We start from the raw sequence: 27,406 nt of genomic DNA, 5'->3' as shown, positions 1-27,406 counted from the left end.
GTGAAAAAGAATAGTAAGTTAGGAACGGCGGCTATTCCCAACTCAGTAATTTCAGGCACCGTACGATCCTCTCTTACTTCTCTTCACCTGGCAAGGTTACCTCTCTTACTTTTCTCGGATTCATCGCAGTAAACATCGACTCATTCTCCTACTATAGAACCCATAATCAATTCAAATTGGTATCTTCCCCTCAGAACCGTCATTGACTCGGACACCGCTATCGTACAGTACAATAATCCCAAACTGATTGGTCCCCCCGTGAACCTACCCACCTATATACATAAACACAATATGATGAAGATTGTGAATCTCCCCCCCAGCTGTAGTAGGACATAGCCTAGAAAAGGGCACTCGTAATCAACCCCTTCAATGGCATCTACCATCTGTCAAATCATTGTTCTTTTTCTCGCTCCTGCCCTTGCTCGGGCTCTTCTCCTCTCTCTAGGTCGCCCTCTGTCCACTCGAGATCCAGGTATTGCTCCTCGGTAAGGTTGGCAATAGCCCGCACGCGAACATTTTGAATCTCTCCCAGCGCGGCGTGCAATTCATATTCCTCGTCCCACTCGGTGACCGCCCTGTCCACTTCATCCAGTCGGTAGGCTTTGATCGCCGTAGGGGGACGCTTGATGATGTTGCGCCGGAGATTCTTGAGTCGGGGGTTGTGTATCAGATCCGACATTGAGTCATCCTTGCCTTCGACCTTCCGGACAACCATGTCGGCCACGTGGGTGAGATATTCCTCCCGTTCGATCATGTAGTGCATGTTGGTCAGGTTGCTTTCCGTGCGGTGGCGCAACCGCCCAATGATCCGCCGCACTTCGATGGTGAAGTCGGTGCCGATGTTCGGCCAGGTCAACGCCGTCATGAGGCACCACCGGACACCCAGCGGGTTGTCGGCCAAGGTAAACGCCCGCAGAAACATCTTCAGACAGGGCCCATCGAAGGCCAGGGTTTTCTGGTGGCGGGACATATAGATCGCGGACAGAAGCTCGATGGCCAGATCGGGCTTGTCTTCATGGATCAGACGCCGGCAGAGCGCAACCAGCATGTGGTGCTTGACGACCATATCTTTCCCGGACGAGCAGATGTCATAGAAGCGGAAGACTGCGAGTTTGATGTGTTCGTTCGTGGCCTGCGTGTCAATCTCCGTCACCTGGCGGAAGTATTGGGGGAGAAACCGGGTCACGTTGCGAATGCTCCTCCAGTCGGAATCAATCAGCTCTCGGGCTGCCTCGATACCCTTCTCGATGATAGTAGCGATGACGGCCAGCTCCACGTGCACCTGCTTGAAGTGAAACCTGGCAGCTTTTGCAGCCTCGTACCGCTTCAACGCCTCGACGAACTTGCCGTTATGCATGTAATGCGCCATCACCCGGTGGACTTTCTGATATTGATCCACCGGCCTCGACGTCTGTGTTTCTTGCTGCATCCGTTGGAAGAAGGGCAATGAGTCCTCGGTGAACGGCATCTTGTTGACCTCCGGACTCGGGAAGGAGTGTTGATCATACCCCAGAATCCGCTGTGAAGCGGCGGCCTGGCCGTACTTCATGCGCGCGGCTTGCAGCATCTGCCAGAAACCGATCGGTGAATGCTCGAGCGCGTGGCGCCGGGATCGCAGCATTTCCAGGAATGCAAATTCATCCATGAGTTTCGGCCATTGGCGTTCCTTAGCGAAGCGCAGAAACTCATAGACCATCTCCCGATCGCCCTTGTGCACTAAGGCCTCCAGAATGTGCTTGTACAGGACCCGATCGGGGACGATCTCGAATTCGGTCAAGTAGCCATACAGCCATGTCCGGATCTCCTCCGCAGTGTGCGTCGGCCAGTATTCGAGGAAGATGCGGTCAAAGACCGGGATGAAGTCGGCCGATCTGTAGACCAGGCGGAGTTGGTGCATCTCTTCGAAGCCGGCACGAACCCCCTCCCAATCGCACTCCAGGGCCTTGCCCAGCAACAGGAGCCCTTTGGTCCGGCAGCGAGGCGGGATTCCATGGTTCCGCGTCATTTCGTTCGCCAGGGCTTCGGCGTCGGCGAGGCGGCCAAACTCAACGTATGCCTTGATGACCGGGTTGAACAGTTTATCGGTAGGCTGCTTCCCGAGGCGCATGAGGACCCGCAACAGCTTGCTCAGTTGACCGTTGAGCAGCTCTATGCTTCTCGTCTTCCTCCAGAGTCCCGTCAGGTACGCTCCGCACAGGCCACAGCCGCGATCATACTGTAGATTCCGGAGAAGAAACCATTTCGCCGTGGTCAGTCGGTGCGACTCGACCAGACAGCGGAGCACAATGTCGATCATCTCCGGCGAGGCCTTGAATCTGTGCATGTAGCGCGTGTAGATCGCAGCCGCAGACTCGATGGCACCTTTCTTCGCCAGCGTCAAAATCATGGTCCTCCACATCTCAAACGAGACCTGGTCCACCGCTTCCACCCGCTCGAAGACATTCCGCGCCAGATGCACATTCCCGGCCTTGCAATTGGCGAAAAACACCTGTTCCGCCAGCTGCCGTCGTTCCGGAGCCAGGTGCTGGTGTGTCTCGGGGTGCGTCTCGAGAAACAACTGCGCCGCGTACACGGGGCGGTCATTGGTCAGCAACCATTGCATCTGCCACGTAACCGGCTGGTCTTCCAGAGTATCCATCAGCGCCTTCTCATCCGTAAGACTATCCCCAAATGTGCCAGGCGCGACCTTTTGAAACTCGCTCGCGCTACTGCCGCTACTGCCAAGGGAGCCCAGGCCATCAGCGAGCCCAGGAGTCTGCACCTGCGGGTTCATCGGTCCCGGTCTCGTATCTTTCAGCAACTTCTCCACCACAGCGGACGACGACGCACTACTGTCACCACCACCACCCGGTAAGGGGATATACATGTCCTGAAAGGAATTTGTCGTTGTTGTTGTTGTTGTTGTTGTTGTGCGGTCGGACGAATGATTGTTCACTTCTGGCGTTGGCGTTGTCGTTGCTGTTGGCTGTGATGCAGCGCGACGATTCTGGTCCTTCAGGGACTCCAGCCCCATGAACTCACCGGCCTCGGCGGCCTCCATCATGCGAGCGAGCCTTCTCGCAGCGGCCGTAGCATCGTAGTTGGGGGCGGAGGCATGGAGAGCGCGCTTATTCTCGACGATGCGTTCGGCAATGGTGACCCGGCGGTGCACATCGTATGTCACGGCCGCAATGGTACAGAACCCGCCCACCGTAGATCCGGCGAGAGCCAGTCGTCGTAGGACCCGAAGGGCGTTGCGCGAGGGGACGGCCGGTGTTGTGGTGCCGCGGGCGGCTGCTGCTGATTCGGGGGTCATGATGGTCTGATTTCAAGGCATCGCAGACCCGTGGAAGACTGCAGCACCTATACCATGAGCACAGGCAGGTCTATGAGGTCGAGGTGACCGAGAGAGGTCAATGGTGAGACCCAAGAGGAGCCCACGGGGAAGACAAGTGGGGGAGGAATAGAGGGGGGGATGCCAATTGAATCCAAAGTCGAGATGAGGGCGGACAATTATTTTGCGGGAAGGTTTGCAAAGCGAAGTTGGGTGGAGGCACCATTTTGGTCGCTCCCGTCCGCCCTAGTCCAAACTACCGCACTTCCGGCCGATTTCCGGGCGAACCCACATCCAGCACGGATTTATCCATCTATCAACATCAACATCCTTGGAGAAAAAACCAAGAAATGAGAATAGCGATGGTTCATGTGTATTTGTCAATTTTTTTTTTCATTTCTTTCAGATATTTCTGCCTTCTGTGAAATTTTCCAATGTCTAAACATCTCCCCATCTGCATTCTCCCTCTTGTAGAAATTGTGAAACCGAGGAATAAAATAGCAGGGCAGAAAAAAAAGGGTGTTTTCTCAGTAGTAGAAACACAAACACACATGACATAAAACAATCGAGGTATGCAAGTAAGGATGAGCAGACAACAAAAGCAATAAACCCACTCGCCTGGCACCCTGCTATGTTGGTATATTGACAATGATAACTGATGATGGTGATGATCATGCCGGTCGGATATAATATTCAAAGATGCGTTGCCAGTCACAGCACACAAGAGCAAAATAGAACAACAATCAAGAGAAAAGCAAGAGAAAGGGGCCTGTATGTATAAGAGACAATGCCTGCGCTCCATTTTTGTATATCGAGGGTCCCCGCGCACCATATTTGGTGGATGTTTTTGTGTATTCCGTTTCCCGTTTTGTGCACAAAGAGACGTTGCGAAAAGATGTTGATAGCCTGCCGAATCCGGGCAGTGCAGTCGACGAAAAAAGAAAAAAAAAAGTCGAACGAAGAAGATGAAGAACGGGGCACATATACCGTATGCAATTCATGCGAATAACCCGTGGTAGCCAGCCATACCCCCTGTTTGCCAATTTCCGTTATTTAACCTTGCAAAACGCCAATATTCAACACGAAAAAAAAGAAGAGAATGAAAAGCAAAGAGTCATATACCACCATGAAAAGGTAGCGAAGCAAGTGCAACCGAAATCATATCATCTGCATGAGGACGTCGCCTCGTTTATACACTACCAAAACACCTTCCCTCGCAGGGGGGAGGATAGTTGGCAGAAAGATTGAGTTTCGCAATAAACGGAAAGATCGCGCTGCGATAGAAGGTGCACAAAAGCTGTGTCACATCGCACAGACTTTTTGATGTATGTATTGAGATCAATTCTCGAACCAAACATGTCGGCGACTCAGCTCGACCACGGGAAGGCGGACAGCACGGGGCACGTTCTGCACTGCAACGCGCAACAGTCGCAATGCGAAGCATAGACCGAGTTCAGTCACGTCTTCAGCCGCCTTTTCTCAGAGATTCATCCGCAGGAAGTGGCTCAGCGCCACTCTGCAAGCCATGTCGGTGCTCCGTAGAGTGCTTGGCATTCCTTTTCGGCTTTCTGCTCTTGGGCATCTGCCAGCCGCTGCTGGCATGGTTCACTGCGGAATCCTGTGTGGAACTAACCCCGTTTGGCTTTCGTGGCTGCGAACCCGCATTTCGTCTCTCGTTGTCGCCGGGCCCAGACGAAGAATTGTGATTCTTGGATTTGGCCTTGTGGGTACCTCCATTGGGTCTTTCCGATGACTCAACGCCGTTGACACGGCGCTTCCCAGTAGACATTGCAGGTTGCTGTTCCGTCACTGAAGAAGTACTCGAGGTCGACGGTCCTTTCTCTGGTCCATGGACCTGTCTCGGTCGGGAAGCCTCTTTGTGCGATTCCTGTTGACTCTGGACAGTCTTAGGTTTCTCGGATCCACCACGAGCCACAGGCTCGGCTACCTTCTCTGAATTTGACAGATGCAGACTTTGCAGACGGCTGGAAAGCAGACTATGCTTTCCTCCATGGCCATTGACAAAGGGATCGCTGACTTTGCCTGTAGGATATGACTCAATCCCTTGCCGTGCGAAATAAGGTGCCGGGTCAATCTCGACGGAGCTGTTATCCGGATAGTCTTGGGAAAACGAGTCGGAGACACTGGCAGGAGTGTCCGTGTTGATCTCATCCGAGGCGGATGTACAATGGCTCATGGTAGCATACGGGTCATAGTGTTCTGCTGAGGCTGAGAGACGCGGTTCACTGGGAGGCACAGAGCCATCCACGATCAATGGGCCGCCACGATCCCCTGAGGGTGCCGATCGAGAGGATGCACGCTGTTGCGAGGAAGCAGACTTGGTAGGAAAGGCGTTAGCACCGTCTACGCCCTGGCCAGCTACCTCGTTGGAAGACATAGACTGCATGTATTCCTGGGAACTTCCGACAAAGGGCATCATGCCACCGTTCTGCATTGTAAGCCCCACCGGAGACGAGAGGGAGGACAACAGAGTGTTCTGGTGATACGCCTGCAATTGCGGAGAGGTCGCCAGGAAATAACCCATATATTCGTTCGTTCGGCTCTCGTCGAAATAACCCGAGCGAGAAACGTTGGGTAGGCTGCTGGGCATGAAGGAGCTTTCGTTCTCTGCCTGCGTGCCGTCTGGAGAACCAGGCATGTTGCGCGACTTCGACGTCGGCGAGCCGTCCGCTGCTTGAGAGATAGAGTAGAGCGGAGCATAGCTTGGGAGGGAGTTGACAGGGCGTGCCGGTTGCGAATGTGCCCGCAGTGACCCGCTTGGTGACCCATTTGCTACTGATGACCGGCGAGGACTGCGTCTCAGGTCCGGCATTGCAGTGGTTGCTGACGGCGACGGTGGATTGGTGCTGCTCCCTTGCACACCTGGAACAGTGACGGGGAGGTACGGGGCACTATAGTAGACCGGCTGACGGAGTGATGCACCGTGCGTTTGATGATTCGTTGTTCCGGATCTTGACCGTGAGTTGTCCTCTGTAGAGGTTTCCTGCTGCTGGGGCATTGGGAACTGGATGAACGGTTGCCGAATGAGGACAGGCGGAGGACGTCCTGTCAAGAGCGCCTGATTTTGCAGTTGGAGTCGCAGTTCTTGTTCCTGGGCTTGAAGAATCTGAATTTGTTGGTAGAGATGATCATGTAGGAGATATTGGGCATGCTGAGCTTGCAAAGATAGTTCGGACGCACTCATACCGTTGGGTTGTCGGAAGCTATTCGACTTATTGGGGGTGTTGGAAGCCCTCCGGCCACCAGAATTTCCGCCGCGGCCGAATTGATTCGAATGTCTTCCACCTCGACCGCCCCCACGACCACCTCGAGAGGGTGGTGGTGCTGCAGTGATGACCGGCCGCGGTTGCGGGGGAGGTCTTTCCCATGAACGCTCCTCTTCTGGCGGGTACTCGTACTGTTCGCAGCAAAGCTCCAGGTTGCCCTCGGAAACGGCCTTGAAGGCCCGGCGGAGCTCCATGTGAACCCCCCGAAATGACGTATCGTCCGCGGTGTTACCCAGGTTTCGAGACGTGTTGAAAGGTTCTTCAACACACAGGCGATTGTTTTGCAACAAGTGCCATCTCTTAGCCTCCTTTGACAAGAGCTTTCCCTCCCTCACGGAGATCACGTTTTTCTCGTAGTCCAGCTCATGGCCGTAGTACCGAAAGAATTGGAAGAGCAACTCTCCAAGGGACTGCTTGTTTTGTCGTCCAAAACCGACGAGGGAATCAAGATCATCATCGAAGGAGCAAACAATTCCGTCCGCTGTTGTTTTCTTCTTGTGAGGTCGAGCCTGGAGGCTCGGCAGAATGGGAGGATCCCGCGTTTGCAAGAAATTGATAATCAGACAGATCCACGTATAAGAACTCAGGGTGCCTCCAAGTCCTGAAATCCAATGGGTCAGTGTCAGCCATCAAACAAGGAGAGGCCACTGCAGCGGGGCAAGAAAAGAGCGGCGAATGGAGCGTGCGATGCATGCCATGGATCCAGATTCTGACACGTACCGGCATCATTCAATATCCTCCGCTTCGTCCAATGTTTCACGATCATGGCCAGGGGCCGAATGCGCTCGTCCAACTCTACATACGTCCGGACCATCCGCGTGTTCTCCAAAGCCATGGTATTGTTGACGTTCATGTCACATGCTAATTGCAGCTCCGGGTCCCAGATCTTAACTATGGGGACTTTGGCGTGCGAAACGCAAACGACTCGCTCCATGCCATCTGTAGTGCATCACCGTTAGAGTTGCGGCACAGATCAAGATCAAGATCGAAACAGTCTCCTTACGTTTTGCGAGAACCTCCGCCAGCAGACACACGTGCTCCAGCTCTTTATAGGTGGTGGTTATACAGATGTCAACTATACCTCGAGTCAGCGGCCAGTCCTCACGTGGGGGGTCATCAACTCCCACCCCTGCCCGGGTGGCAGCCAAGTACATACCATCCGAATCACTCGAACAGAGTTTATTCCCCGACGACCCAAAAACATGAACCTTAATATTACATCCGGGCCACTGATCATTGAACAGTTTTTCCAGCTTGCGGACGAGTTGCCGCCGTCGGTCGTCGCTCTCCGCTGATGGTAACAGTCGGTCGTAGACCTCCAGCATGTCGGCCGTGAGCCTTTGTTCCTCCTCGGGCTCCAGGCGCTCCTTCAAGCCCTCCTTCTCCTCCGGCAACAAGTCGGCCCCTATGGAGTACGGTATTCGTCTCCGGAAGAAAGCCATTGCCGTCTCGTACTTGCAGCCGCCATACTGTTTTCGCATCGAAGGGGGGAGGTGGGTGGACTCTGAGTGGGTGGAGCGGGGGGAGGTGCTCCCGTGGGGAGGCGAGGGCGATCGGGAATGAAAGGAGATTTTCCGCGCATGTTGGTACGGCGTGGAGGGCAATGAGTTCGATTGTTGCGAAGACAATGGGGGGCGGTTCTTTGCCTCCGGAGACGTATTGGTCGATAACTTCCACGGCATCATCGAGGCCTTTTCCGAGGCTAGCGGAGACTTTCCACCTTGTACGGAAGAGATATTAGCATTCCCATGGGTGTCTGAGAGCATATAGTGACTCCAACGTTGCCGCCAACGTTGGCCTCCAAGAAGGTGCGATCGGAAGAAAACCCGCTGTTGTCGTGCTCAAATGGCGTGGGTGCGCAGATCCACCGAGGAAATTCCAACTTTGCGGACCAGAAACCGTTCAACTACCGGGGAATAGATAACCCGTCAACGATCGTATGCACCGAAATGCGTAACCGAGGGAAACGGCGACGGCGTGCCTGCAAGGCGAAAAGTGCTGGAGGAAGGGAGGAAGAAGGCAAACGGGTTTCGAGGGGAAATCGACAGAGCAATCGGCCGGCGACGTAGGAGGAGGGGGGAGGTGCAGCAAAAATGTCTTTGTGCTGCTTTCCACGGAGGAAAGAGTTCACAACCCCGGAGGTGGGATTTCCACCACCACGAAAGGAATTGAAGAGAAACAAAAATGAAGAAATCAAGGGGAAGAAAGCGAGACAAAAGTGGGCGCTGTTTCCCTTGAAGTTCAGAAAAGTGGAGGAGGTGTTTTTTGTCGGGGGAGAGAGGAGGAGGAGGAATTGCGTGGGTGGAATTGTTCAGCCGATCGACCACCAGATAGACACTGCAGTATTTTAAGGGGAGAGAGCAATAGACTCTAGCGGGTAAGGGCACACTCCAAAAAACCACACAAGTAGAGGCGGGTAAATCCGAGTCTGGAGAAGAGAATAAAAAAGAGAAAGAGCGCAGTGAATGAGTGCGTTCAGACTGTATCCTTTTCGTTACGTTCCTTTCTTTCTTTCAGAATTGAAGGACCAGCCTGGTACGGAGTAAGTAGTGATCGATTGAATAGGGTGTGGGAAATATAGCGGGAATGCCAGTAGGTTGCTGGGAAAGGTTAATCGAGCAGCGGGCGGCGGAAGAGGGAATCTAATTGAGGGCGATCGGCTGGAGAGCAGCCGCAGTGCAGCAGCAGCAGCAGCAGAGCCTGAGCCAGAGCCAGGGGGGTGAGGGGGGGGGGGGGGAGTGTTCCCGCTACTGTAGTCCCGCCGGCCAACGGCGGTAACTGCTGTCGAAACGGGCACGGCCGGCACAGCGGCAGTCGCTGCAGTCACTGCACTTGACTAAAGTATGCACTGTGTTGCGCCGGGGTAGGAGCTAACGACGTGACGGTTTACTCACAACAACTTAACAACTTGCGCCGCAGCTTGAAGACTGTCACAACTTGAGGAATTACCTCGTCAGCGATAAGAGTAACTCAAATGAACAAACATGTTTTCAGCAGGCTCACTCTCAGGGCTATCTTGAACAGAATCTCGAAACAAAAGCCGAGGACAAAGACCGTTCCTATCAATAAGGACTCAGCAGCTGAAACGGGTGATCAAACTGAAGACAATATACACAGTAGAAACCAAAAAAGGGCCAATGCTTGGAGGGAGGGGCGGATCAGACTTGAAAGGGGGAAACTCAGACAGCACCATTTAGTGAAGGGTCACCAACACGTTCCGAGTCAGCGCAGTCACTCTCCTCTACTCTCATCTTACAGGTGGAAGAGACATACTCCTTCACGGCTTCCATCCAACCCAGCCAGTCCCGAATAGATGACAGGTAGTTTGGCACTAGGTCTGGTATTATGGACTAAGTTATTCTTGGCCGGCTTAGCACTAAAAGGGTCTCATTGTTCTACTGCAGCGCCCGTTGAACTGCAGCAGGGGCAGAGGCTGCTGCTGCTGCTGCATCCTCCGGTAATGGAAACCCGGTGGACTCTGATTCATAGTGAGGTATGTTCTTAATTCTTTCATTATGATGCTAGTATATTTGTGCTCCCGGCATATATCATCATTCCTTAGGCACACAATTTATCACCTCTTCAAGGCGATCGCTTTCTCCCTCCCTCGCAGATTCATTTCTCTGTCTTGCGCATTTGTTCATCGCTCCAAGAACCAACCTGAACCACCTCAACTGCCGCAATCAATGCGGCAAAGTCCTGCGAATCACTGGCGCGGAGCTCCCTCCACCCTGTCACATTCAATAGACATGCATTTCTCCGCGACTTGCATACATTGGTTGGCATGGATAAATGTCCTGCCCCATGCCTTCAGCCCCAGCGATGCTCCCACAAAATCCACTTTGAGATAGGAGTGATGAGAGGAAGGATTAGCTTTATTGAATCCAAACGCGCCTATCCCAACACACCTGTCGAATCGAGGGATCTAGATGGAAGCTACGATCCTCTCGCCAGCTTAATCAGCGATTCTTTGTGTCGATCATCGGGGGTGCTATTGAACTCCTGTTCCGCAGCAGTAAAAGGCATCAAGAACAATAATCACCCGCCAGCTATTGGAAGAAGAGTACGGAGTCCCCGTAGTAGATAGAACCAACTAAACCTTCAGCGCCGCCAACGCCGCCTCCGCCGCCGCCGTTGTTTTTGCATTCCTCCTTTTTAGATCCCTGCTTTCATTCCAGTCATTGAATGCCCACTTAACTTTTTTTCCTCTCTTCTGTTGTGAGAAAGCGAGAAACCTTTTCTCGCCCCCTTTTTTCTCCCTCTTGCCTGCCCCGCGTTTCCCGGAAAGTGACTTGTCTCGGCCCTGGGTCCGAACAAATGCGGCACGTGTGACGGGGCGCCGTGACCGGCTGGTTAATAAAGTATTTCAGGTCCAGCTTTGGCCCACCTGTTTTCCCTCTGGCTTGACTGGCAGTCTCAGTGCTTCACGACGGGCGGCCTGAGAAACGGACTACTCACTATTATTGGTAACGCTTAAATTGTGTTCATCGTCGTTACTGCCGAGGCGCTGGAGGGGGCACACAACTGCTCCTCATCTCCGAGACATATAATCTATACTACATCCGATAACTCATACACCGCACCACCAGTCGACCCAGGACTAAACCTGCACCCCAGCTTCGAGGTCAGTGATTGTCAACCGCACAACAAAACCTAAGATCGCTATTCTAGGGCAACCCCGTATTGCCAACCGAGTTCCAACAATGGTCGAGTTTCAGGGCCCAATCCAGTCAAGAGGATCCGGTCCCAACCTTTCCAACCCCCCTTAAAGTCAGTCAAGCACCGAGTCTACCTAGCAGTACATTGTTTTCTCTTCCACCGGCTCCAACCTGTCATATTGCTGAGCACATGGCCGGAACATGGTTCGGAACCATGGGCTTAGGGGAGTTGACCCTGTAGCCCTTGGCCCGATCCAGCGTGATGAAAGGAACGGAATTTTATAAAGGAGGTTAATCGACCAACCGGGAACCCGAAGTATAGGGTGCGTTGTGTGGTTCTAGCACAAGTATGTCGAGTACAAAGAAGATGAGGCATTCCACCCCCCCCCCCCCCCCGCGGCGAAATGTTTCTGCGCGATTGATCCTTCGAAAGGCTGAAGGCTGAGAACCAGACTGTCGGAGACCGTTGCTGATATGTAACTTAATCATCGCCGGTCTCAAAGTTCACTATGATAGTATAACTACCACTCGAGTACTTGAAAAGGATACGAAGTATGTAGTTACGCCAGTATTTTTAGTAAGAAATACAGGCAGCCCCGCCCACGAACCCGAGAGATCCTCAGCCACAGAGGTCATTGTTTCTGCAAGTAAGCATGGCCGTGCGCTGATGAAAAAGTCACGTATTGCGGATGGGGGTGTCAACGTGATAGGGCGGCGGCAAGGTGAAGTATAAGGTAATGTGTGTAGCAGTGGACCGGGTCGCTGCATTTAAGCAATGCATCGAAATGCAGTATTGTACGGAATACGGAGTACTGTAGAACAATAGGTCTCTCTTCCTCTCCGCTGGCTCGCGGATTCAACACCCTGAGACAATCGGGGCTCTCACACCCAATGCCCGTTGGCCTGCCGCTAAATGAAACAAAAATAAGAAAAAGTCGAGCGTGTGATCTGAAGATCAATCAGATGAGAGGGAGAGGGAGAGAGACAAGGCTGCATGGGCTTGGTCGACTGTTCGCAGAAATCCCATCCCCATCCCCGTCCCCGTCCCCATCCCACCTCCGGGGATTATCACTTGCAGACAGACAGGCAGACAGCCTGCGTGATAGCCCATCTGATCCCTCTACAAACTTGACTTCTGCCTCCTTCGGAAAGGGCATACATGGTCATTTCAAGCCACTGGAAGCACGATGACGATGCATAAGAAGCCCGTTCCCCCACCATCTTGTGATTCGGGACTTCTTTTCCCCTCCTTCGCTTCTTTTCTTCCCCTCATCCCCCCCTCCACCCCTCCTTTTCCTCAATTTGGATATTTCTGCCCTCTCCCTATGAAAGGTTGCAGGGAAGGGTCTGAGTGTTAGTTTAGTCATCACGGTCTCTCCCACCTTGTCCGGCGTTGTTGCTCCCCTCCCCTCCCCCGACCCCGGCCATTCTCCGGAGCCACGCAGTCTGGCAATCTATCCCAGACTACATTAGCACGAGCTGTGTCGCCGTCTACATTCTGGAAGGTGTGTGGACAAGTAAGGTAAATCATGGATCTCCCGGCAGTTGCAGGCAGTTAGTGGTTGTCGAGACACGAGCAGGAGGTTGTTTAGCCTTGTAGTTGTTTGTCCACGCCCCTCGAAAAGAAGCAGGAATAAGCGTCTTAAAGAGGATTCACACGCGACAACAAACCACTATTCGGGAAGATATATGAATGGCATCAGTTTTCAATGCTACATTGCAACAAACAATGAGAATAAGACCCCAAAATACGGAGTACGGACTGAGTACACCAGTTGAGGACCCAGAGGAACAGTCATGACTCGACTACTACTACAGTACTGCCTGCCGCTGCCGCGAAGAAAGTTACCCGCAAGGAGGAGCAGCCCAAAGAGGGTTAGCCAGCCAGCCAGCCAGCCAGCATCACCCGTCATCCAGACCAGGGCTAATTTAATCACCACGAGGAAGATATGATTTCGAGGTCCGTTCAACGACGGCTTGGCGGAATCATCCAGCCGGAATCAGCAGGGAAATGCCGAAGGGCAAGACAAGCATCGATTTGTCGAGTAAGTGCCCAGCGTACGTAGTACTGTACTAATCAAACCAGATCCCCCGGTGGTATTGTACAGTCCTGGATCAGAACCATGATCATGGTCTCTGCCCGTGCCCAGACTTCGAAGTCGTAGGTGTGGTACGATGATGATGATACTACTGCTGCCATCTAGACCTGCCCAGGGGTGCGGGAAAGGGGGCCTGCACGGGTAGTAATTCGGGGTTGGGACTATCTGGATTACAGTAGGGGCCAGATGGGTTTGAGAGGTTGGGACGATAATAGATTCCTCATGGAAGGTGAAAGGTTTTGTATCTCCGAATGATATTAGTCTGCTTTCTGCTCTCTTCGGTGACACCATGTTCAGGTTGTCAACAGCGCATGCTGGGTTCTCCCACCGTCCAAATGAGCAAGAGGAGGAGGGAGGGTGGGACAGCTCTGCCGAAAAAAAGGTTGACGGGCCGACGCTAAGAGAGAGACACAGGATTGATTACAAAGGCCGCGCTGCCCAGTGCTTTTTGATTCTGGCAAAAGTTGCTTGCCTCCTCCCCTCATCTCTTCCCGGCTCCCGGCTACTCTACTAGTCTGTCTGTACTTGGAGCAAGTCAGTCAGTCAGTCAGAGGGCAAACTCCGTGCATACGCCATTGTGCATTGGACTGATTCTCGGAAAATCAGGGTTTCTGTTCGGATGCGATGCGTTGCGACAGGGGAGATGGATTGTTCCAATCCAATCCCCATGATATTCCATGATTTTCATTCACTTTCGAGACAGCAGCAGTTCATGGTGCTTGATTTAGACTGTAGCGATGAACAACTCGCAGGCATTCTGGGGTTTGTGTTTTGTGTTGAGCAACTCTGGCTGGCAGTAATCAAAGTGCAAGAAATCGATTGCTGACTTGCATCCAAGACCACCCAGGTGATGATGGGATGGGCTGCTGACCGGTCGAACACAAGCCCCATGTCGGATAGTCTCAACCTACTGCGTGTGCGTGCGTATCGTATTGGAGATTACATGTGGGACCCCCTAATCAAGTCATTATCGTACGGATACTTGCCTGTCACCGATGAAACACCTTGACACGGTGGGATCTGATAACCTGCCATATCATGGGAATCATGGGAAATTTTCGTTTGTTTGATATAGAGTAAGGAATGAATTAAGGATTAGATGGCATGGATATGGAGAGTCGAGTTGCGAGTGAAGTAACCTATACTTAATAGTTGTGAAGAGGGGAAAGAGAGAGCCAGAGAGAGAAGAAATTTCTCGGATCGGGAGGGAAACCAGCGATTCAACAACCCGAATCTCCTCTACCAACCACATCCATTCAAATCCATCCGATGTCCACCCTTTTTTTTATTTTTTTATTTTTATTTTATTTTTTTTTCTCACTCCGTACTCCACGGAGACACCGGCGGTCTTCACAAACAAGTAAGAGAAACGAAATCCAAAACAAGATGAGAATGGTGCAGAGGGTATGCTCTCATCAGATCTCGTTTTCTGATATATTTCTTCGTGTCATGCAGTGCGCCTGTCCTGGGAAAGGAAAATGTGATATTGACAAACAAACAGACGGTGCTGTACTCCGTACTTACTGGAAAAAGTACTCCGTCAGTGACCAAGTTCTCGGCTTGGTTTGGAGTTATGTTTTCAATCTCTCTTGTCTTTGGTGTATAATCATTACCTACCAGTATTAGTAGTGGAATTTATTATTATTTTGGTTACAGCGGAGAAAAGTCCTGCTGCTTGTTGCTGCCGCTGTTGCTGCTATTGCTGCTGCTGTTGCTGCCGCTTGTCCTCTTCCTCTCAGTCTGATTTTCTTATCCCCGGTCAAGACAGAAAAAAAAAGAAGAATTTCACGTCTTTTGCTCGCTTCCTTTCCCTTGCCCCCTCTTCCTCCTTCTCTCTACCTGTTTTCCCTCTCGCTCTCCGTTTCTCGGTCTTGAGACTCTATTTTTTTTCCCCCGTCCCCTCCTCAAGCCTCCCCCCCTCCCTCTCCCCCCCGGTCCTCTTCTCCCTCTCTCTCTCTCTTCTCGGTTTGGGACGATTGCATTTCTCCTCTGCTACCCGACCTTTTCCTTCCCTTTCCCTTTCCCTTTCCCTTCTTCCCCCCTCCACTCTATCCTCCGTCCTTAATTCCCTCATCCACCCACTCTCTCTCTCCTCCCCCCCGCCTTCTCCAACCCTCTTCATTTCTCTCACGCCAGACTTAATCTGTCTGTCGTGCCTGAAGGGTGAGAAGTTGTTGTCGGTCACTGCTTGCCGTTCTGCCTCGTTCGCTCGTGGTAGATCCTATTGAGAGTGCATTCACTCCTTCTTTTGTGAGTAACCATCCAGTCAGTCCCCTTGCCTGACACTCCCGAAGCACAATGTCTTGTCTTTTCTTTTTTTGTCCGCCTTCCACAATACGGTCAATGGGAAAAATTCACAACACCTCATCAACTACGCCTTCCATCCAAATCGGCCAGATTTCATATGTCGACCCCTTCACTCCATGTCCGCTTGTCATCTCCGCAATGCGAAAGATCAATTGAATCCCGAGGATGTCATGGTGGAGAGACTCGAAAGCAGAGTTTGATACTTGGGAAAGGGTCATTCCGAGGAATCTAAGAATAACTCCGGTCGATGTCATTGCTGGTCGCCATTCCGCCTTTTTTCTTATTTTTATCTGCCCGGTGCGGTGACTCGGACACCTGGCCCGTTTATTTGGACTTTCGCCCCGTCGTCATCCGCCTATCTCTCCGTCGTCTGCAATCACTTGTCAATGCACTGGCTGCGCTGCTTAGGTGTTCTGGACCTCATGCTCATTCATATCCTTCCCACAGGCCTCTCCTGATTGCCTCCAAGCGCCAATCTTTCGTTCCGCTTCACGCCGTCCGTTCCGTCCGTCGCGGTCCCCAAATCAATTGAATAATGGCGTCCTACTACGAGGCCCAGGGCTGGCAAGCCCCTCCTACGCGCCAGGCCTCCTGGGAACAGCCGGCTCCCCCGTCGCGGTCAGGTATGGTTGGCAGGACGTTCAACGATCTTTTCTAGCAGTAAAACGGCGAGGCTTACACCGGTGCTCTCTCACAGGATCAAGCTCCGTCTCTCAGCGCGATGAAATCCCGGCCTTCTCTTCTCAGTTCGATGGTACGCATATTTCCCGACTCCCCAGATGTCATACCTTGTGCGGATCTTCCGTATGATGCGAATCAGAGATCACGCACTGCAGATGTGTTCTTTTGCGGTCTGCAGACACAGTGGAATCTCTGTTCGGAAAAGGGGAGAAAGAGTGGAAAGAGTGGCGCTGACTTCCAACAGAGGTCGACCGTGCGATTGACAATCTCGTCAAGAGCGGAAAGCTCTGGGCCGCGCCCCGGAGAGACTCGATGCCTATGATGATGGGTCGCCCGTACCCCGACTACGGTATGATTCCATGAATGCCCCCTACTAGAATTCATTCCATTCTGAACAATACTGTGGTAGATCCCCGCATGGCCGGTGCGATGTCACAGCGTCATCACTCGATCAGCGAGTTCGATTCTCGGATGCACCCGAATCCCTCCCTCCAGGGCTTCTATGCCTCGCAACGATTCCAGGGTCGTCCCAACGAAGTGGAGCAGATGATGCAAGCGAAGCGTCGGATGGCAGCACAGCGTGAGAGGGAGCTCCGCAACTATCACCAGGAGCAACAGTACAACCGAAGTACGTGGTAGCATTTGTCTTTGGAGCCTCTTTCTTTCTTCCTCGCCCGCATTTTCCTCCACTATTCCCCCCATGATCTTCTCTGCCCATATGTGTATTCGCTGGCTTGTATATTACATTGGGACATGGTTCCAGTTTTTGAACATGGTTTTAATTCTTCTGCTTCTCTCAAAGGCCTGCTTGCCGAAATGTCTGGAAACAAGTCCGATCGCTCGCTCAGCCCAGCCGCCATGAGCGAGGAAAGTCGCCGCGAGCTTCTGGCTCGTCAGCATAGGGCCCTGTACGGCAACGACAGCCCCGCGTTCTTCCCCCCTGGAAGCTTGACCGATGAGAACCCCCGCTCCGACAGCCAGGCCGGTGGTACCCCGACTTCTGCCACCGGAGTTCGTGGCCCGTCTCCCCGCGGTGCCGACCCCTTTGGTCTAGCGCAAACTCCCGTCCAAGGGAGTGTTGATGGCGTGTCTCAGGCTGCCGCCGGTGCCGCCTCCCTCCAATCGCCCTCGCGTGCCAACAGCGCCTCTTCTCCCAGCTCGGGCATTAACCCTGTCTTTGGCAAGTACGAGACTCCCGATCAGCCCGGAACTTCAAACTCGTCTCCCGGTGGCGCCGATTCTCCCTCCTCGAGACAGGCATCGACCAAGTCGGCGACTGGACCCATCGGCTCTGTGGGACCCATTGGCAGCCGGCCTCTTCAACAGACCGGTGCCGGCCAGGCTTCCAACCCGGCCTTGAACAAGCGTTCCACGACTCCCCTTCCGTCTCCCTTGGGATTCGGCTTCACCTCGGGTGATGCCACTACCAGCGAGCGTGCTTCGTCGGTTTCCAACGCCTCGACCGCCGCCGCGGCGACGGCCGGCGTCAAGGACACCACGGGCGGTGGTGTTTCCCTGGGTTGGGGTAACGGCAGTGGCGTGTGGGGATCGAAGAACGGCTTGGGCGTGCAGGCCTCTGTCTGGGGCTAAGCGACAGCCACCAGCCATGGTTCGATTCTCACAACATTATTCCTTTGGACGGGTGTTCGCTTTTGTACTGTGGCGTTCTAAGAGAGGGTTATATCTTTGATTCGACTATTGGGAAAGAGCATGGTACATATCTGAAAGAAGTGGGGTCGCAAGCACACGTCTTGATTAATTTTTTTGTCTAGCGCTCCGTCACATGTGGACAGTCAGTTTAATTTGGTACATGGTGGTTCTACTGACTAGCGCACTTTGGGATTGGCCTGTTGGTTTCTGGAGTCGGTATTCCCTTTTGTGTTATGTGGCATCATGTTGGGGGTTTCTTGTTTTTGTTGGTGTCGCATCTGTTGATCATGGGTTGTCGCTTCACTCGGCGCCAGTCTATCTATCTATCCACCACTGCTTCAGGGGTTGGGGTATTTTGGGGTGATTGTATTTACCTTGTTTGGCTGTGGGGGGTGTATGTTCTCTCGGGCTCTTGTTTCCCGCTCATCTCTGGGGGGTTCCAGGTGTTTTTTTTTTTTTTTTTTTTTCTTTTCTTTTTCTTTTCTTTGATTGTTCGGGTCTGGTTGTGATTGTGAATCTGGCCGAAAGCATGTTGGGTCATTTTGTCATGGGGTGTTTTTCTTTCTTATTATCTGGGTACGAAAAGGGTTTTTCTAGTTTGGTTGTTTTTTCTGGCAAAGGCAAAAGGAATACTGGGGAGCAGGCAAACATTATCAAAAGAGCTGTTTGGAGTCTGTTGATCTGCCGAGGTTTTCTGGAATGTCTTGTGTTTCTGTTTCAAGTTTGTGGTTCTGTGCGTTGATAGGTTCATATGGTTCATGTTTCTATTTGTGTTCTGTCATAAGGTACGGGTTACATCTCTTTCGTCGTAATGTATGGTTCCGGTGTCTAGGGCCTAGGAAATTTGCCGTATTGAGCTGACGTGAGGTTGTGGATGGGGTACTTCAATCTTCATTGAAGTTGCTGGCGGCGGGGGTGATTGCTGTAAATCTCTTCCGCGAATGGCTTCACTCATGAATCCATCTTGACTGCTTGGATGTTTGCTCGGCCACCCACTTGTCTCCCACCCTCGGTAGAGTGCTCGGCGGCGCACCTGGTCAATAATACTAAGGAATAGAGGTGTATCACATAACATTTCTAGAAGCAGACAACCATGTAGCTCAACATCTGACTCCCTCTCATAATCTAGTCTATCATGCTCGCATATCGTGTTCTATATGAAAGAGCTCGTCGTAAAGTCGTTCAGTCATTTACGCGAAGAACCCAAGCCCCGTCCGGAAATATGAATCCCAAGCAGCCCAGCGCATCCCAGCGCCAGAGACCGTGGCTCCCAGCCCGACCCATCAAACCACCGAAACCCTTTCCCCGGCCTCCTCCTGTTCTTCCCGGCGCAACAGCAACGGCTCCTCCTCCTCCAAAGCCTCCAATCCTCCAAGCCTCTGGCCCCTTCGTCCCGTATCCACCCTCCCCGACCCAGAATAGGATCTCACCCAAGGCTTCTTTTTCTCGCCCCCGCCCGCACCGCCGCCGGAGACCGGGGCCGCGCCGAGAAAATACACCCCCTGGCCGGCGACTATCAACGCGAACGCCACGGGGTACGCCCAGCCGACCTGATACCGGAAAAGCAGCACGCCGACCGCGACCCCCCAGCAGTTCATCGTCAGCATGGACAGGTTGAAGAACGCGGCGGACGCGCGCCGCAGCAGCAGCGGCACCAGACAATAGAACGCGGCGAGGCAGAGCGTGTACGCGGCCCACCACCCCAGGACCCTTGCATCCCACACAGTGCTGCTGCTGCGGAGGGCGGACAGCTCCCCCAGCGCCACGGCCTGCAGCGCGGTGATGCACGCCCCGCACAGCGCCATCTGGCCGAGCACCTCGGCGATCGGGGCGGTGGTCACCAGCACTTCTTCGAGGACGTTGGCGAGGCCGTAGCTGGTTGCGCCGCTTAGGGCGGAGAGGTCGCCGAGCAGTTTGTTGTGAGCGGAGGCGGGTGGGGTGCGGTCGGAGAAGAGGAGGAGGAGCATCCCCGTTATGCAGATGGAGATCCCGAGGAGTTGGGGTCGGTGGTAGTGCACGCCCAGGACGGTCGAGGAGATTAGGACCACGATGGCGATGGCCCAGAAGTTGATGAGTTGGGCGCTGAGGAGGGTCGTGTTGCGGTAGGCCAGAACGAGGAAGTAGTTGCCTTCCACGTCGAAGAGGGAGAGGAGGAGGTCTGGTTTTTTTGGGGGGGGCGGGGTTAGTTTGTCGGGTGTGGAGGGGGGATGGGGTTGGGGATGGGGGCATATCGTACATTTCCAACCGCGAGACAGGAAGCTCTGGGTCCAGCCCTGGAGCCCGTGGCGGTGGATTGTGTAGGAGGTGAAGATCACGGTCAGCAGGAGGTAGTTGAAGAAGGTCTGCGTGGCCGGCAGGGAGACGCCTCGGTCGGCTAAGAGGGTGCTGAAGGTGCTGCACGCTGTGTTGGTGATGGCGAGGATTTGACTGTACGTGACTTAGTGAGATGCTAAGGACTGTTTGTAACTGGTGTGAAGATGGTCTTACCCCAGGAGGAGGGTGATGTAGAATTCTCGGGTGGTCAGGTAGGCGAGCGGGCTTTGCTGTTTGTCGGTGGGAGGGTTCGCTGTTGTTGCGTGTTCCGAGTCCACTGCGTCGGTGCTACCGTCGCCGGTAGTATATACATCAGAGGTAGCGGAGGTATCGGGTTTGGACGGTAGTGGTATATGGGCACGACCGAGATCGGTGCCCGTGGACGATGGGCCAGCCCCAGCATCGTCTGTGCCATGGGACACAGCAGAATGTGTCATGGCTGCTGCAACAGACTTTTCTAAAACGGCTGGAGTATCGACACACCGATGGGAGCTTTCCCACCCGCACGAGCGCAAAGCTCCCGAAGTCGCTCGCGGATGGCAGTTGGTTATATCAGACCCAACGGCTGTCTGAATTGAAGATATGAAGGCTGAAGAAAGTCACGAGGAAGCCAACCGGAAAGTGGAGAGGACTTTCTACTCTACTAGTTACCGAGTATAAGTTAGTTATGTAATCGCCAACCTAGTCAATCAGATCCGCCCTCCCGTCATGTGCTTCGCGGCCAATCACGGGTCGCACCCCTCATGTGGATCCATGATCCATGATCCCTACCGCTCGGGCCCGATAAGGGAGCTGACCCGCGTCGGCTATCAGGGATCATCCAACGCTTAGCAGGTAACTTAGCTGGTAGCAGTCTGGAACACACCCACTACCAAGGAGTGGCCGCGATAAGAATAGCTATCTGATGCTAATGAGGGATCCCTCGTACAGTCTGCAGCATTTTGAGGTAGATGCCTGGGTGCCACCTCCGCATCCATGCACTGATCTTAGCGTTCCTGCACGGAACATCCACTTTCTCGCCTTACAGGGGGAAGGGAGTTTGTATATAAATTCGTAGGATTCCGGCATATACCGGTAGTATGTAAGTTGCTTGGTAGCAAGTTAGAGACTGTATATTTGCTCGAGTATAGCTAATACCAACAGGCTTCTTTGGCCAACACAGAAAAGTTATCCTGCTACGGAGTATAGTCACATGCATCTTGCCACATTCACTGCCCCAGGCACCCAGAATTAGGCTTTGCGCAATGATCTCATCGGGTCTCCAACCCGGCCCTGTCCTCCGTCAATCGCCTTCATTCATCCATTTTGCCATCTTTCTGGAAGATGTTCCGATCCGCTCACTGACAACCGCACAGCTCAGGCCCCCGTCATTCCTGGAGGGTAATGGCGGATTTGCTTCGGCATGATTCAAAGAATCGAGCATGTTTGGTGACGCAGCATCCCCCACATGACCCATCCGCATCGCCCCTCCCCTTGGTTCATCTATTGACCGAGGGGGAACACAGGCGCAGTGATCCGTATCGGTAGTGCAACCGTCTTCAGGCAGTCTCGGGTTAAGCTTGGGGACTGGTCGCTGCCCAACTGAGTAGGAGCCCCGATCTCGGTCATGGACATCCTGTTCCTTCGCTATCAACGGTGGATAGAGGCGGAATGACCCGGAGGCAGGAGACAACAATGCAATTCTTTCGCTCCCCTACGTTAGAGATCGTCCGTTTTGAGGCTGAAGTGGTAGCTTATTACATATCCACTCAAAGGTTCCATGGATATTGAATGCGTGGGGTCCCGGGATGATGATTACAGTTGCGGACACACACTCTTCTTGTTAGTAGTGTACCTTATGGAACAATTATAGAACAATTCAAATATCTGACGATGGGGGGAACAATAAGAAGTGACGGAGCTAGAACCTTTTTGGTCTTCTCTCCTCCTTGCAGTGCCATTTTGCCATTCCACCCCTTGACCGACCGACCGACCGACCGACTGACCGACTGACAACCCGGTGACCCAACCTTAACCACAATAACCACAAATGGGACCTATTCAGTATCACATCCATCCACATGGGACAAGAAGAAGAAGCATCCTGCTGTAAGGTCCGACTTCCCGACCCCCCCCGACACCCTAGCGGCTGGAGGGCTATTCTTATCCTGAATCCTCAGGGCTGGCCTGAAACCTTTCCGGGGACGCGCACGTCATCGGCAAGACCCTTCTTTATTGATAAACACGCAGATAAATTTATAGCTACCGGTATAGTCAGGTAGGTGTAGACGGATTGACGGAAAGGTTTCAAGTCTTCAATTGCTCGCTCCGCTTTCGCTGCAGATCCCCGAGCTGGCCCTTTATAGTACTCCACCTGGACTTACTGCTGGCTGGCAGCTGGTGGGTTGCCGTATATCGGACGTTGTCCTGTTCAGCTTGGCTCTGATAAGCTCCCGATTTGTTGAGCAATTCCAATCCCTTAGGTAGTGTTCAGTACGGTTGTGTGGTTGTTGTCCGGTCTATTTTCTTTTCCCTCTCCGAGACAGATAGGCAGATAGGTAGGCAGGCAGACTCTGGCACAGACAGACAGGCAGACAAGACAGTTGCCGAGGCCGTCAGGTGGTCCCGACGCCAAAGTCAGGAAGGATCCTCATTCATCATCGAAGAACAAGCAGAAGCAGAAGCAGAAGTAGAAGCAGAAGCAGAAGCATAGGCGCAAGTGCTGTACTGTACAAGCTGTGAGGGAAGCAGCAGCAGCAGCAGCAGCAGCAAGCAAGCAAGCAAGCAACAAGCAGCAGCTAACTAACCTTTCCCCGTCTCCATCTTCTTACCTGTACGGAGTACTGCTGCTATCTTTATTTTTTTTGCCTGTCACTTTTCTTCCCTTTTACATCATTTTCCTTCCTCCCAGACCTCCAGGTCTACTCTCATCCTTTCCACCTACACACAACACCTCCGTCTCCTTAACCTCCTTCTCTGCCTGTACTCGTCGTTTGCTTGCTTCCATCCTCCCGTCCCCTCTTTTCTCCGTCTCCTCTTCCCTTCCTTCTCTTCCTCCTCTCCCCCCTCCACCTGACCTGATTATCACATCATATCACATCCACCACACATCCACACATCCACACATCCACATCATCATTCTTTTCCCTCTCCCCTTCTTTCTCCCTTTTTTAACCTTTCCCGCTTTTTCCTCCCATTCCCCACTTCTTTCCCTTCCCTTCCCTTCCGCACATCCTCCGTCCAATCTGGACCAAGCCGCGGCCTTTTCTTATCTTTCTCTCCGCCTTCCCTTCCGTTGGGGCTCTCCTCGCGCCGGAACACTCGTTCCTGAGTTGTCCCGGAGTGACGAGACGCCACCTCTCCGTTTTGCCGGACCATGGCGTTGGAGGTGCAACCACCCAGCGATCGCAAGCGGGTGAAGGTCTACGAACTCAGAGATAATGACTGGTTCGATCGAGGCACCGGCTTCTGCACCGGTCAGATCCTGGATGTGAGTTGTGTCCCTTCCACCTGCTGTCCGCCGCGCGACTGCTGCGTCGCCCGCTCGTCGGGCGCAAACGCACCATCGCCGTCGGGCGCGCGCTTGGTCGCTTCCATGAAGATTCCATCGCTAACCAGTCCACGCCATGGCTAGGATGAGCCGCGGATTTTCGTCGAGTCGGAAGATGAACCCAACCGGGTGCTGTTGGAGACCAAGATCTCCAAGGATGACGGATACCAGAAGCAACAAGGTGCCACCCCTCCTGCGCGCTTCCCGTCCATTGCGCACGCGACAAGTCGTACAAGAACCATCACTGACCATCACGCGACCCCATCAGAGACATTGATTGTATGGACAGAGCCCAATGGAACGGACATGGCACTCAGTTTTCAGGAAGCCGAAGGGTGCGCGGTCATCTGGTAAGGCGCATCGAGCCCAGCTCGGAACGGGGATGGAAATGAGTCAAGCCGAAGACTGACTGAGTCTCCGAAGGGACTTCGTCAACAACGTGCAGCAACATCTGCTCAGTTTGGCGCCGGGAGGTTAGATTTTCTCCCATCTCCATCCAGGCTACGCTGCCGCGATAGCTGATGATAGGATCTTTTGCTGACCTGGTCATTCCGTTGTGCCTAGAAGATGCCTTGTCCGACGAGATCGAGAGCTACCAGTCGATTATGCTGCCGGCGCCCGACCTAGGCAATCTTCCCGAAATCGACCACATCATGAGGACCTCGAGCATAACTCAAGCCGGCCGCGATGCTCTTTCCAAATTAGTCATTCGTGATGAGTATATTCCGAAACTCATCCCTCTGGTCTCAATGGCGGAAGACCTCGAAAGCCTTCCGGATCTACATCGTCTTTGCAATATCATGAAGTCACTGATCCTACTCAACGACAACACGATCATCGAAACCGTGGTCACAGACCCCGTCATCCTGGGGGTCGTTGGAGCATTGGAATGTATGAATCCCCATGGCAGCGCCGTGCACTGAGGAAATTGCTAATGGTCTGTAGACGACCCCGAGTTTCCTACCCACAAGGCCAACCATCGCCAGTACCTCGCAGACCAGACGCGTTACAAAGAAGTGGTCCCCATCAAGGACCCTCTCATTCGTCGCAAGATCCGATACACCTGGCGCTTACAGTACCTCAAAGACGTGGTTCTGGCTAGGATCCTAGATGATCCTACATTTTCAGTGCTAAACTCCTTGATCTTCTTCAACCAGGTGGAAATCGTTAATCATATACAATCCAACGCGCAATTCTTGAAGGAACTCTTTACAGTCTTCGACCCCCGAAACGCCGACAACAAGCGCAAGGAGGATGCGGTCCAATTCCTTCATCAATGCGCGGTCATCGCAAAGAACTTGCAAGCGCCGGCGCGTGCGAACCTCTTTGCCAATTTCATCAACCATGGCCTTTTCGCTGTGATCGCATTTGCCATCAAACACCCCAAGCCACCATTGCGCACGACAGGCATTGATCTTCTGGTCTCTCTCCTCGACCACGATCAGATCATGATGCGCGGATATATGCTCAAGGCCGTCAGCGAGAAGAAAACGCCCCTTACAGATACTTTGATCGACCTGCTGCACACGGAAACCGACCTCGGAGTTAAGAATCAGCTTGCCGATGCGATCAAGGTCCTGCTAGATCCACAAATTCCAATGCCGGACGCCATGGCTCGGGCTGGACCCGAGCACTTCAACAAGCCACGTTCCAATATCTTTTCGGATACATTTGTCCAGAACCATTTCGACGAGTCTGCCAGGAGGCTGTTTTGGCCTCTGAAGCGACTCGAAAATAGCGATAATCGTGAGTTTTGCTATTTTATGCCATCGCCTGATGGTTGCTGACCGTGGCGCCACCACCTTTCGCAGTGAATGACCTCACATTCCAAGATGTAACGCTGTATTCGCATCTTGTCGATATTCTTACATTTTTCGTGCGCCAGCATTTATACCGTTCTCGCAATGTGATCCATGACGAGTCGCTCGCCCCTCGAGTCGCTCAATTACTCACTGTGCCCCAGAAGCATCTCAAACTGAGTAGGTCGCCACGATAATTGTGTTGGTCTGCTAAAAACTGACTTCTAATTCTCCTCAGCTGCCCTGAAGTTCTTTCGCACTTTAATAAGTCTCCAAGATACCTTCTACCAAGCTATGATGACCCGCAACAACACGTTTGGTCTGATCCTCGATATCGTCTACCAGTCTATGCCACGTGACAACCTTCTGAACTCGGCCTGTCTTGAACTCTTCGAGTACATCAAGCGCGAGAACATTAAGCCCATCGTTCTCCATCTGGTGGAGAAATATGGCGAGCAGATCAAGAACATCACCTATGTGGACACGTTCCAAACTCTGTACCTACGCTACGAGCAATTGCAGGGCTACGGCGCAGAGGAGGCAGACTCGACTCTATACTCCCAGGAAGAAGAATTGCCAGGTCAGCGGATGCAAGCCAATGGGTCGCGCTGGCAAGGGGTCAAGGAGATGGATGCTGCAGAGGAAGAATACTTCAACACCTCGGATGATGAAGAAGAGGTAAGTCGCATCAGCCAGGAAACAGACAGTCTGAAGTATTGACCATGTACTATAGTGGCAGCAGGATCCCCAACAGAACACAGCCATTTCTGCACACCCGCAGAATGGCGCAGCATCGCCCGTAGTGAAGTCCCTAGTTGATTATCCCGATGATGACGACGAAGACGACGCGATGGATACCAAGGTTGAAGACCAGACGCAGCCAAAGCAAGAATCGTCATCACAGGAGGACCCCAGTCGAGACACTGCCATGGAGTCATCTGAGGAGGCACCGTCCACGCCCGTCTCGTTGACGATACAGACCCCACCGGAAAGACTGTCGGAGAAGCGCCGACGCGAAGAGGAAGATGATGACGAACTGATGAAGCTTACAACCGGCCCCAAACGACGAAGCTCAGTCAATGCAGGACCTGGGAGTGCCGGGCTTCTGCGCCGGAAACGAAGCGTGTCTATTGGCTCTCTTTCATCCAACGAAAAAGGGTCGACTCTGGGCAATACGACTACCAGCGCAGCACCCAAACGGATTGCGATCAATTTGAGCTCCGCAACCGTCAAGCCCACTGACACCGCGGTAGACAAAACGAGCAATGAAAAGGAGAACCGAGATGATAACCATGACAGTCAAGGTGGATGATTTCATGATTTCCAGAATCGTCTGATCTTTTTGTTGTGAATGCTCGAGTCTCCGTGGCCGAGCAAACTGCATTCATCGTTGTGTTGTCATTTGTCAGAGTTGCGGAACATTCCGTGTTTGTTTTACGACAGCCTTCTAGATACCAGATGAAGTGATGCGTTTTTTCTAGCATTGTTACCGATGGACCGAACGCATTCTTTCTGTACGATTCCCTTTTTGTTCCTTGATGGCTTTCCTTTTAGAAGCAGGACTCGATTTGACCAGTCCGGTTCGAGATGATTGTACATTTATAGCACTTTTTCTCTTCTCTTCACTTATCATTCGGGGTTTCGAGGGCTCTGGACCGGGGCGGAGTCAGGCTTGCTGGATGGACTGGACGGTATGGTATGGGCTGGGGTTGAAGAAGGGATAGCATTTGCGAAAAGACATCGATTGCACATATCCTTGCATGGGCAATG

General features: G+C 52.9%; 6 protein-coding genes across 6 annotated transcripts; 3 read left to right on the top strand and 3 right to left on the bottom strand.

Annotated features, from left to right (window-relative positions):
* Positions 1–145: 145 nt before the first annotated feature.
* BO66DRAFT_387305 (pentatricopeptide repeat protein) lies at positions 146–3,478 on the bottom strand. The gene has a single exon (XM_025646267.1). The coding sequence runs from the start codon at positions 3,293–3,295 to the stop codon at positions 392–394; it is 2,904 nt and encodes a 967-aa protein (XP_025509194.1). The 5' UTR covers positions 3,296–3,478; the 3' UTR covers positions 146–391.
* Positions 3,479–4,778: 1,300 nt separating this feature from the next.
* BO66DRAFT_310340 (PAP/25A associated domain family) lies at positions 4,779–8,282 on the bottom strand (the record flags this gene model as incomplete). Its single annotated transcript, XM_025643282.1, has 4 exons — positions 4,779–7,201; positions 7,321–7,539; positions 7,604–7,675; positions 7,757–8,282. 4 exons carry the CDS (start codon positions 8,280–8,282, stop codon positions 4,779–4,781), a joined length of 3,240 nt encoding a protein of 1,079 aa, XP_025509193.1.
* Positions 8,283–15,748: 7,466 nt separating this feature from the next.
* Positions 15,749–16,376, top strand: BO66DRAFT_7249 (uncharacterized protein). The gene is made up of 2 exons (XM_025653539.1): positions 15,749–16,292; positions 16,362–16,376. The coding sequence occupies exon 1, from the start codon at positions 15,912–15,914 to the stop codon at positions 16,194–16,196; it is 285 nt and encodes a 94-aa protein (XP_025509192.1). The 5' UTR covers positions 15,749–15,911; the 3' UTR covers positions 16,197–16,292; positions 16,362–16,376.
* Positions 16,060–18,082, top strand: BO66DRAFT_7217 (uncharacterized protein). Its single transcript, XM_025653530.1, has 5 exons — positions 16,060–16,287; positions 16,362–16,418; positions 16,590–16,694; positions 16,755–16,973; positions 17,148–18,082. Exons 1-5 carry the CDS (start codon positions 16,200–16,202, stop codon positions 17,933–17,935), a joined length of 1,257 nt encoding a protein of 418 aa, XP_025509191.1. The 5' UTR covers positions 16,060–16,199; the 3' UTR covers positions 17,936–18,082.
* Positions 18,083–18,946: 864 nt separating this feature from the next.
* Positions 18,947–22,152, bottom strand: BO66DRAFT_416663 (DUF914 domain membrane protein; the record flags this gene model as incomplete). Its single annotated transcript, XM_025649612.1, has 5 exons — positions 21,650–22,152; positions 20,483–20,585; positions 20,232–20,422; positions 19,337–20,153; positions 18,947–19,028 (listed from the first exon to the last, which is right to left on the bottom strand). The coding sequence occupies exons 1-5, from the start codon at positions 21,768–21,770 to the stop codon at positions 18,947–18,949; spliced, it is 1,314 nt and encodes a 437-aa protein (XP_025509190.1). The 5' UTR covers positions 21,771–22,152.
* A 1,511-nt stretch (positions 22,153–23,663) lies between these two features.
* On the top strand, positions 23,664–26,948 carry BO66DRAFT_407192 (SMEK family protein; the record flags this gene model as incomplete). The annotated part of the gene is made up of 9 exons (XM_025649044.1): positions 23,664–23,777; positions 23,922–24,018; positions 24,106–24,187; positions 24,261–24,310; positions 24,402–24,728; positions 24,783–25,583; positions 25,649–25,816; positions 25,875–26,314; positions 26,370–26,948. 9 exons carry the CDS (start codon positions 23,664–23,666, stop codon positions 26,946–26,948), a joined length of 2,658 nt encoding a protein of 885 aa, XP_025509189.1.
* Positions 26,949–27,406: the final 458 nt, after the last annotated feature.

This window comes from Aspergillus aculeatinus, assembly GCF_003184765.1.
Source record: "Aspergillus aculeatinus CBS 121060 unplaced genomic scaffold BO66scaffold_1, whole genome shotgun sequence".
NCBI lineage: Eukaryota > Fungi > Ascomycota > Eurotiomycetes > Eurotiales > Aspergillaceae > Aspergillus > Aspergillus aculeatinus.
This window is presented reverse-complemented; position numbering and strand designations above follow the sequence as displayed.